This window comes from Trichomycterus rosablanca, chromosome 19 (assembly GCF_030014385.1).
Source record: "Trichomycterus rosablanca isolate fTriRos1 chromosome 19, fTriRos1.hap1, whole genome shotgun sequence".
In the NCBI taxonomy this organism is placed as follows: domain Eukaryota; kingdom Metazoa; phylum Chordata; class Actinopteri; order Siluriformes; family Trichomycteridae; genus Trichomycterus; species Trichomycterus rosablanca.
The window spans coordinates 24547229-24558957 of NC_086006.1; the positions used below are offsets into that span (position 1 = coordinate 24547229).

General features: G+C 40.8%; 1 protein-coding gene across 1 annotated transcript; it reads left to right on the forward strand.

Moving 5' to 3' along the window:
* Nucleotides 1-2952: 2952 nt before the first annotated feature.
* ndnf (neuron-derived neurotrophic factor) lies at nucleotides 2953-10676 on the forward strand. Its single transcript, XM_063015787.1, has 3 exons — nucleotides 2953-3140; nucleotides 5411-5535; nucleotides 8638-10676. The coding sequence occupies exons 1-3, from the start codon at nucleotides 2953-2955 to the stop codon at nucleotides 10047-10049; spliced, it is 1725 nt and encodes a 574-aa protein (XP_062871857.1). The 3' UTR covers nucleotides 10050-10676.
* Nucleotides 10677-11729: the final 1053 nt, after the last annotated feature.

Genomic DNA, 11729 nt, shown 5'->3' on the forward strand with positions numbered 1-11729 from the left:
TCCACTCGTTCCCTTTGATGATGCTGCTCAGATCACAGTAAAAAGGTTCAAGGGAAAATTACGGGTCGAAGGACTTTTGCAAATTGCGTCGTTGAAATTGACGTTTTTGTTTCGTTTTGGCTTTTATTCAAGCGATTACGAGAGGTTTAGAGATGGTCATGCAAACACTATAGTCCATTATTGTGCGCAAAGACGTTAAGCTGTCTGGAATTATCCCCTCTCAATCTTTCTGCCAGCCTCATAACTCACACACACACACACGTACGCCCTAAATGCATATACATATAATCATAGTCAAGGTCATTTTGTAATACATTTATTCTTATTAAGTCTAGTCAAGAACATATTTAATCAAACATACAAATAAAACACAGCAGCAGGACAAGCTTGACACAATTGTGGCTAACTCTGCCTTCTAATTATCCGCTCGCAAATGATAATCAGACCTTCTCCCTGGCCCAAATGAACATTAAGCTTTATTTGTTCCAGATGAACTTGTTTTAAAGTTTTATTTTTGTTAGAAAATGCTTTGGGAAAGACATCTGCACCCATGTAGTCTGGTTTATCATTCTCAAGTTCTATAAAATTGTCATAATCTGTCTAACTAATGTCTGATGTTTCAGAAAAAAATTGATAAAACCGTGATAAATTTGCTAATTTGTGTTGTAATATAAAATACAGTTCTGGAAAAAGCTTGCCTCTGGGTACTGTGCAAACATGCAGAAGGTGGATTGCCTACTTTATATTGCCCCTAGGTAGTGTTTGATGACCTGCACTGGAAAGCAACCTGTCCGGGATGTACTCTTGCCTTGTACCCAGTGTTTTTTGGTTAGCACTGTGCTGCATCTGATTGGGATGAAGCTAAAAATAAAAGAGTGAATAAATGAAGAATGATAATGATAAATTTATTCTTTAATTCTCTTTAATTCTCTCTATTTCAGTGAAAACATGGAATGTGTTTATTGAGGTGTTTTGAATGCAGTGGTATTTTGGCTGCTTCTTTTTAAAATCTAAACTTTCTAATATTTCAGGCCTGAATCTGACACTAAAAAGCTGGAGACAAAACAAAACAAAGACCCAAAAGAATATTTATGTTCATTCAAATAAAATGGATAAAAGAAATGTTAAAAGTGAGACAGAAGAGGAGCGGCTTTAGACATTGAGGAAAGGCTGGTGGTGATAAAAGAACAGAACAGAGAAGGATGGATAACCAGAGATAACAAAGATAGACAAAGACTGAATGAATGAGGGCCACAAAATGAGAGAGTGAGGTGGTGAAAGAATGAGAGAATAAGAGGGTGGAGGGTGGAAGAGAGGTCGTTAAAAGGACACCTTCTCACTCCAGCTGCAGTAAAAAGGCAGTAAAGTATTGGTCTGCTCTGCCATCATTAGTCTGATTATATCAGCAGGGATTGAGGCTTCCCATCAGCTTCGATCAATGGGACTTGATCAATAGACAGATGATATGATCCGAGTGAGACACGGAGCAACATTAGTGCTGGATAATGAACGGAGACGGACAGAAAAAAGAGAACCATGTGGAAACAGGTGGAAAAACTATCTAGAGAAGCTGATCTCTGATGATTGGTATGCATGACTCAGATAATTTTTAGAATGAAATGATCTGCAGCATTATTAAAATACTGTTGATTTAAGAATTATAGATAATTGTTCATGTGACAGGATTTTATCCCAGTTTCTCCAGATGTTTCATCATTGCCAGACACAAACTCTGTGTGACTTTGGGAAAATTGGTACCTAATCCTTTACGATCGTGTAATTGTAGTTTGGGCCACAACCCATTAAACAATGTATGATGAGTAATGAGTAAGGCCATCATTGCGAGCAGGTTCATTGGTTTTATGTCTAACCAAAATAATATGCTATATTAATGTAATAATTAGCATTAATACAGACTTTAGCAGAACTGGCTTTTGTGTGACCAGTCAATAATCAACTGACATGACAAATGAACTAGTCATGACAACTGAAATGGACCAGAACAAATACAAACAAGCACATGTGCTTCACATCTGTGTGCGTGTGTGTTTTTATTAATGACTTTAGACCAGCTGCACATTCAGTGTTGGTTGTCAGTATTGCTGTGTAACATACTGTATCAGCTGACTATTAATAAAAACAAGATTTTTCTTATTGTGACACAATGCAGGGGAACGGAATTATGCTCATCTAACTCATAAAACATTGTTACAAATACACTATGGCCAAAAGTATTTGGACACCTGACTATGAGCTTATTGGACATCCTGTTTCAAAAACAAATGTTATTTAAAAAGAGTAATCTCTATGTGATCTTTTCAGCTGTAACAACAGCCACTCTTCTGAGAAGGCTTCTTACAAGACACAGAAGTATGTCTGTGGGAATTTGAGTCCATTCAAACAAAACAGCATTTGTATGGCTGGTCACCAATGTTGGTCAGAAACCCTCAGTTGATGTTCTAGTTCATTCCAAAGCTGTTCAGTGTGGCTAAAGTCAGGACACTGGAGTTTCTTTAAACCCCTTGCTTTTGTGCACGTGTACACAGTCATGCTGGAATGAGAAGGGGCCTTCCCTAAATTGTTGCTGAAATTTGGAGGCATATAGTTTCCTTTATATTGTAAATTGATTTAATACTACTCTTAGCAATTGCTGGGGCTGAAACACATGAATTAAAAAATTAGGAGAAATGTCCTGATTCTTTTTTCCCTATAGTGTAGTTAACAGTTCAAAAGCCGTCACTAAGAATATTAATGTAAATACACTGCAGCATTGTTTTGATGTAATTGTAAAGTCTTTAATAATTAACTTTGTGTTTATGTTACATTCCGCATAAAAACATGTACTAAAGAGAAATGAAGAAAAGTGGAATTTAATGATTAATCAGAGTCACATGAATTGTACTCATGCTCTCTTTGTTTTCTGTCTTCTTCACTCTTTTCCACTCTAGCAGGATGAGGCTGGTGTTTGGCTGCTCTGCTTTGCTGCTGTTGGTACTGAGCGCATTAGGGCAGAAGCTACCTACGCGTGATGAAGGCCTGTTCCAGATGCAGATCCGGGATAAGTCGCTGTTTCACGACTCCTCTGTAATTCCCGATGGAGCCGAGATTAGTGGATACCTGTTCAGAGACACTCCCAAAAGGTATGTCTGCATAGTAAAGTCTCAGACCTGAAAACATGAAACACACTGTTGCTTAAGAAACACAATCAGGCCTGACGAGGCTCCAGTGAGAGTTTTTAAGAAAGCCTTTAATTACACACACACAATAAAAAAAAAATGGACCGGGTGCCAGTTTATCACACTACATGTCTGTTGACTTACTCACACCTAGAGGTATTTTAAAGCAGACAGTACACCTTCTGCATGATGTTTTTGGGAGGTGAGTGGAAAGTTAGGCGAGGATTAACCCAGTTCCCTAGAACCTGTGTTGCTGTGTGGCACCCTCTAAATTAGATGTACAGAGTATGTTCAATATCTCTATAAACTGAGGAGTTTCAATTGTTGAGCTACAAAAAAAACGTTTTGGTGGTGCAGGGGTCTGCTATCCTAGCCCACTACTGCTTGGATCCAGGTTTGAATCTTAGTAGTGCTATCAGTTATTACACAGACATGATTGTCTATGTCCGGGGGCAGCTGGGGTGGCAGAAGCACTGTGAAGGATTGGTGTCCAGTGTTTCATGGTGGAAGCTGACCTTCCTGACCCTGACCAGGATAAAGTGGTTGATAAAAATAAAATAAAATACAATTCCAGAAGAAGAACAGTTGCAGAAATCACTGAAATCCCAAAAATGCCCATTCTTAGATGCTATGGGGCCCAACGCTGCAGCATGTGTTTCTTATAGAGTAGAGCTGAATTTTAAATGAATAGAATAATCCTAAAGAATAATACTAAAAGGTGTTCTGTAACGTTTACAAGATCTTAAGCGTCAGGAGATTGAGCGTGGTGTGTAAGGGTATGTTTAATGTGTGCTAATGGAGAATATGGAATCTATTTCAGCCCGCACAGCTGATGAGGGCATAAGGAGACATGCATTATGGATGAGATGCTGGGAAACGTGGGTGTGTGCGTGTGAATGCGAAACTCTTTTGATGAAGAAGCGATCAGAGAAGCAGGTGTCTAAAGCGAAAGACGATACCTATGTTTGAAACACTTCTCTAACTCAATTTTACATGCATGGTTCGAGAACGATGTATGAGCTTTTATTTTTACAGAGGCCTGTGGAAGCCCTCGTGAATCAGTCAGCTCAAACGTGCAGGCCACATATGGCCGTGGAAGTTCCCACACTACAAATCTCCAATGCTTTCTTCCCGTGGCTTATTTGCCTAGAACTACAATTAAATCGGACATTTTACCCTCCTTCCCTCTTTACAGATTTTAATTATTTCCAATTCCCACCCACTAGTTTTGTTTCAAGAAAAATGACAGATTTTGAGGTTGAGGGCAAACACATGGTGCCTTTTAGACTCATGGAACCAGCAACCAGTTTTTTAACTAAAGCTCACATGGCTTGTTTTTGCAAGACAAAGGGCAGATGTGGGTCATCAAGGTACTGGACTGTTGATCGGAAGGTTTAGGGTGAAAACCCCACCAATATCAAGCTGACACTGTTCGGACCTTGAGGAAAACCCTTAACTTTTCATTACTTGGAATTATTGTCACTTATTTTAGTCACTATTAGATGCCAGTGCGTGCCAGAAAACAGGCCAGTACAGGTCAGATGTTGTGTACGTTCCTTTATCATGCAGACTGTGCATCCGAACACTGCACCAGATTAAGGCTCAGCCTTTTAGCAGATGAAAAATAATCTGATAAATTACATTTAGCTAGCCAGTCTTAAAAGCTTAATGCTTAACCATGCTTTACCAGATTCAGCCCTGATTTAAAATTACTTGCCCAATTTGTTTTTACATTTAACATTAGCACTTGACAATTTGTCAAAACCAAATCAAGAAATAGTTATTTTAAGTTTGTGTGTAAATGAGTCCCCAGTATCACACAAAATGCTTCCTCCAGAACTTCTGAGGCCAGCCACCACCTCTTTAGTAACACCATTGGGAAGATCATTGTGCTTAAAGTCTCATGAGCAAATGAGTTTTAATACACATGAGCTAACAAACAACCAAGTGCAGGGCTAAGTCTGGCCACAGATGACTTTGGAAGTGTTTGGACATTAACCTAAATAATCTAACCTTGCACCACTCAGTTTTCAGGGGCTAAACTCAACTAGAGTCTCTTTGTTGTATTAGCTAACAAAGACCAGCTAGAAAGGTCATTTTAATCATCAAAGCAAATGACTAAACAAAACTTTGACGCTCTTTGATTGAATAACATTCATCTCATGACTAATGTGATCTACAAATCTACCTGCCGCGCTGTTTACCTATAAACTGTGTATCATTTTCTCATACAGGTACTACTTTGTGGTGGAGGAGGACAACACTCCACTGTCAGTAACTGTGACACCATGTGATGCTCCTCTCGAGTGGAGGCTGACGCTGCAGGAGCTGCCCGAGGAGGCCAGTGGAGAGGAATCAGGTAGCTCTTCTTATTCTTGTTTGCGATCAGCTACTATCCAACCCTGGAACAGAATGAATGTTCATTTGAGGCGGTACTTATTTTTGATTTATAGAAGATTGGTGGTTTCATTAAATTGGTTAGTCTATTAAATTGCAAGGCTGATTTCAAAAGAGTCGATTCTTCAATTCCAGGCATTGAGATCAGACTTTACTCACAAGAATTCTCAATATTGTTCTAGGTCATGATGCTGTCCCCGCCTCTCTAAGAAACGGGTGTATGGTGGCCCTGTATGTGCATTTGCCCCTTTAAATGTAAATGTATGACCCTGTATGAAACAGCCATATGGAGAAGCAGTAATATGGGCTCATTTTGTTACAAATCAATACGGCTCATTGCTTGGTGCATACTTATATACCTAACTCCAATTATCCGGAAAGATTAGACTTAAATGGAGTTGAACATTATATTCTCATGTGTTTTATTATAGACATCATGGAGTCCTGGAGACTTTTACCAATGACATCCTGTATATGACGCATGAGATAGCTGGGCTGTCGAAATGACTAATGGCCGGTTTTCTAGACGCAGTCTGGCTCTAGTCTTAAATCACCGTAAATTACAGTCAATGTTGATTCTTTTAGACTAGGACAGGGCTTCCATTAGATTATTCCTTTTGATGAGCTGGACTCGTTCTACTTACTCTAATAGTGCAAGGAAATGAGTGCGGGATGTGTTGCATTTTGTTTAATCAGCCAACCAAAAGATTTTCAATGAATCAACCAAGAGCAGTTGGAAAGGTAAAAATAGCCATGGATTGATTTATTAAAACAGAAGGAAGACTGTCTAAATGGAACTTTCTGTCCGAAGTGAATAACCCTAAATTTAGGTAAATATTTGTAAATGTTTGTCGTCCGCAAGGTGGTGTTTTACATAGTGGCTGACTATTAGTGAGTGTTTGTGTGTGTGTGTGTGTGTGTGTGTGTGTGTGTGTGTGTAAGTGGGCATTTCTGGTCCCAACGTGACCACACTTGACGCGCTGATGAGCAGCATCTGACGTCCATGGTCTGGAAAGCATGCAGGCGAAAGAGCAGACAGACCAAGAGAGGGAACATAAATACAGGGTGTAGACTTTATTAGGATTCCTTCCTGTGTTCCAATCAAATCAGTGCATAATTCGAGCAGAAAGAAGTCAAATTATTTAACTTTCTTTACCCGTTTTTAAAGGGTTGCTCTTGTTCATTATGTCAACTGTTCGTTACTTTCTGCCTGTTGGGTCTGGACCCCAATTATTTCACTTTCATTACCCTCTGATCCCCTGTCATTCACAAATCTGCTCCTCTACATCTGGAGAGTATCTAAAACTACAAATATTCAGAAAGTTCCCCCTTAACCCTCACTCTTACAACATGCCAGATACGGAGCAGAGTGGTGGTTTTGTTTAGAGGCAGAAATTGATTAGTTTAGAGGGATTAAAAAAAAGAAGTGGGGAAAGCAGTAAGCAGACGGAAGATTAATGTCACTGTGTATTTATAACAGTTTGTGTCTGTTCTGCATGTGTGCTGGTTTCCAGTTGATGTCATGTGAAATACTGTACATCCATGTGTTCCTAATTTCATCATTTAAAAACCGCTGGGTACAGTCTAGGGGCCTTCAGTGCAGTAATGTAAAGGCATCTGCATTAAAAATACAAATACAGAGGGCGCATGGCGTTATGTGAACCTAGCCGTGAGGTGGGGAATGGGCACATATCAGTTCACCCTTAGTGTCCGTCCCAAGCCCGGATAAATAGGAGGGTTGCCAAACGTGTGGATGATTGTTCCACAGTCAAATTGAATCATTCAGGGACCATGACTGTTTAGCATAACACAAAAGCCCAGAACTCCAACCCAAGCAGTCAGAGTTTCCACTTTGTTTAAGGTGCTTAAGGACTCTAGTTTCAAAATTGCTCCTAGGTTTGAATGAATGAGTGAGTAAATGAGTTAATATGTGATGGAATGGCTGTGTGAGACTCTAGACCCACTCTTGGTGTTATCATTTACCCATTCATGATCCTCTGTTAGGTAACGTCTTATATAAAGGTCTTGAATTTGGTTTATTTGATGACCGAACATTTTCACCAACACTAGACGCTATTTACTCTGCAACTTTTATATGCAGTAGTGTACATAAACTTACTGAACATCTGCACATAATCTACAAGTCTTTTGCTTGTTTACTGAATGTGTCCACTGGGAGAGCCATCTTTGAGTATGGTGTCTGTTATTCCTTACATTTGCTCAACTGACAAACATAATATTTTGATGGGGAACTTTTTTTCAGAAGAGAGGCTACAAGGAGCCTCTGTATGAAACTGGAGTTTGTGGGGAAAGCAGAGTGAATGTTGGACTCTTGGATCTTCTGCAATGTTTGGAAAGAAAACACTGCAGTCACCAGTATGAGGGGCTAATCGTCCTGTAAGGTCCAGAACAGTCAAAGTAATCTTAACTGGAGTGATGTGTTAATTGCCGAGCTCTATTATATGCTGTCGGCTGTTTTGTCCAACCGTATTTCTTGGACTTGTCATGGACAGTTTCCTTAATCATGATGTGTAAAACATTTCTTTATCCACTAAGAAATTTTTTTCAGAAAGTCTGGTTCCTCAACAGTATTCACTTTTATAATAGTCGGCTTTCTTAAAAGGTGCAGTTGGTTTGTGTTGCTATATGTTGTTGTCATGATGGCAAACAAGTGAAGGATTTTCTGTTTCTGAGATTCTCTGTCTCTTTGTCAGCCATTCTGGAGTTGTTTAGAAGCATGATATTGAGGTTCCTGTGGAGCAGTATTTGGATATAAAACACTGCAGCTAGTAGTGCAAGCCAAGAAAAGTCAGAATCGGGTGAAGTAGGAAAGTCAAACTAGTGGAGGGAATGCCGGAAAATAAACTGGAATAGATTTTCTGCCATCATTGTCTTAGTTGTGAATAGTTTCTTCATTTTTCTTCATGTGTAAGTTAGAATAAGTGTATAAAATGTTTCTATGGCTCTTCCAAGGCAACTTTTCTGAGGTATGGTTCCTCTAAATCCTAGGTCATCTGAGATTCTTTCTACAAAACCCTAATTTAGATGTTTTTGTTCTCCCTAGGTGAGCCAGAGCCTCTGGAGCAGCAGAAGCAGCAGGTGACAGTCAGCGAAGGCACCGAGCTCTTCTCCTACAAGGGCAACGACGTGGAGTCTTTCATCTCCAGCAGCTCCTCTTCAGGTCTCTACCAGCTAGAAATCCTCTCCACAGAGAAAGACAGCAGCTTAAAGATCTACGCCACCACCACACCAGAGTCGGATCAGCCTTACCCTGAGCTGCCCTATGACCCCAGGGTGGATGTGACCAGCCTTGGCCGTACTACAGTTACTCTGGCCTGGAAGCCCACGCCCACGGGCTCACGAATGGGCCAGCCTGTGCAGTACTGTGTAGTTCTCAACAAAGAGCACAACTTTAAAAGCCTTTGTGCAGCCGAGGCCAAGATGGGCGTCGATGATGATTTTATGGTTGCACCCAAGCCAGGTCGCGACTTCAGCCCTTTTGACTTTGCCCGCTTTGGGTTTGCGCCACCTGAGAATGACATTTCTAAGAACCGTCATCGCTCTCTGACTGGCAACCGGATGCCTGCTACCAAGATGTGGCGCAACATGCCCAAACAATCCCAAGACATCCGCAAGATCTGCATCGGCAACAAGAACATCTTCACAGTTTCTGGACTAAGGCCGGCCACACAGTACTACTTTGACGTGTTTGCTGTTAATACCGCCACCAATGCCAGTACAGCCTACGTGGGCACCTTTGCGCGCACAAAGGACGAGGCTGAGCCCAAGACCATGGAACTGAAAGATGGAAAGATGGCTGACGTCTTTGTGGAAAGGAAAGGCATCAAGCTTCTGCGTTTTGCTCCCGTGTCCTCCCACCGTCGTGTCTCTCTGAGCATCCACTCCTGTCTGGACGCTGTGCACGTCCAAGTACGCCGGGATGGCAAACTGGTGCTCTCGCAGAATGTGGAAGGAGTGCATGAATTCCAGCTCCGCGCCAAACCCAAGGCCAAGTATCACATCCGAGTACGTGGCTCGAGAAAGGGCGCCTCGTCTCTGAAGGTACTAGCAAGCACACGCGCAGATACCAAGAGGCCCTTCCCTGCATTACCAGAGGACACACGGATCAAGGCCTTCGACAGACTGCGCACATGCGACTCGGTTACTGTAGCCTGGCTGGGCACGCAGGAGCGCAACAAGTACTGCATTTACCGCCGCGAGGTGCCTGAAGGATACGGCGAGGAGCAGCGCCGCCGCCAGCGCAACCAGTGCTCCGGCCCAGAGACGCGCCGCAAGGACGAGAAAGTGCTCTGCAAATATTTCCACAGTGCCAATCCACACAAGGCCGTGACAACCGAGATCATCACAGGCCTGGAGCCAGGCAAGAACTACCTGCTCGACGTCTACGCCGTAGGTCACGGCGGCCACTCGGTCAAGTACCAGAGCAAACTAGTGAAAACGAGGAAGTACTGCTAAAACTGAATCAATAATTAAACAATGCAAACAATTCCCACGAAATAAACTCTGCACAGAAGTAAATATATTATATATAATAAGACAAAATTTTATTTAACTGGAAGTGATATTCTACTAAGTTGTTTTTTTGCTGACTGACTACTTGGTGGACACCATAGCAGAAACTGAACTGCTTCTAGAGAGAGAAATATATTCCTGTATATTCTTCATGTATTAAGTTAACAAGTTCAATTAATGACAGAAGTACCAGGACGTGTCACCTGTTTCATTCATCGTCATTACCCAGGATTTTTTTCTTCTGTTTTTGGTCGTGTTGTGAGAACTATGTTACACGTTGTGTTCGATCTCGCCGACCTTTTATGTGTCTACCGCCTCTCCCATCCGCTCTCTCTATAACATGAATTCTTAAATTATTTTATACCTCTTTGTTTTGATTTGTTCTATGAAGTGTTATTTTGCTTGTTATTGACTGTAATACTTTCTGATATGAAAAACACTATGTCGTAAAATGTCCTGACAAAGTCGGGAGGTCGCAGAGGCGCCGTCTGGTGCACGTCCTGATCTTGCTGAGCCGCCGCCATCGCTGGGTCGACATGGATGAAGCTTAAATAAAATTTAATCATTCGATCTAATTGAGTGGAAAGTTATCTTATGACATCATTATTATACAGTCATTTGAATGACACGACTGAAGTAATTACCAGGTAGAAAACTTTAGTTATCAGGTCTTTTTAACAATATTTAGATATTTCGTTAAGATAATTAAGAGTTAAATTCCCCACAGGCATACACAAGTCAACACTTATTATATTATAATATTATAACTATTATTGTCAACACCAATACTGATCTGAAACAGACATCCTGACAGCAGCAACGTTGTTTATCTGTAAGCAGTTATTCAGAATAAAGATTATTGTTTTTTTTTCAGGATCAATACATTACAAGACAAGTAAAATATTGAGGTCTCATAGACCATTTGGAAAGGATTGATATAAATGATATATATATAAAATGTTCAGTTTAAATCTATGTTTTTTTGTTCTTGTGGTCGGCTGTGACAGTGTGTGTTGTGTTTTTTAATAAATAGATTTATATTCAGACAGTGTTAATTCGAATGACTTTAAAATTCTTAAAGTATGTGCATGCCACTGTGATCAGGGTTTTCAAATTTGCATTACAGAACTAACAACTGGTGGTCACTTCAGGAAAATCTACCTGTGTTGTCTTGGTTATTGACTTAGCGAGGTCATTGTATGTAAGTGAAATTCTAATCAAGGGCCAATCATCTACAGTCAATCAGGTGGAGTCAAACTGGTCAAGTGTTTGTCATTTGTGTTGGAAAGCAGCTGCTTAAATGTTTAAACGGACCAAAAATAAACAGCACAGTGGACAAAAATGAATTGCTGGGGTTCAGGGGGGTTAGTCGCATTCTTGTCCATTTTTCTAAGCTGCTCCTATATAAATATTAAGGGTCGCCACAGCGGATTTGATCGAGATGCCCTTTTCTGACACAACCCCCTGTTTTTAATCTGGGTTTGAGACTGGCACTGATCAGTGTATCTCCAATGGCTAGGCCGTTTTAGCCACAGCCGGACACTAGCCACTCATGTCTAGATGCCCAGTGCTGATGTCAGTGCTTTTCACCTTAGGTGATGTTTTCACCTTAGAAACTTTCAA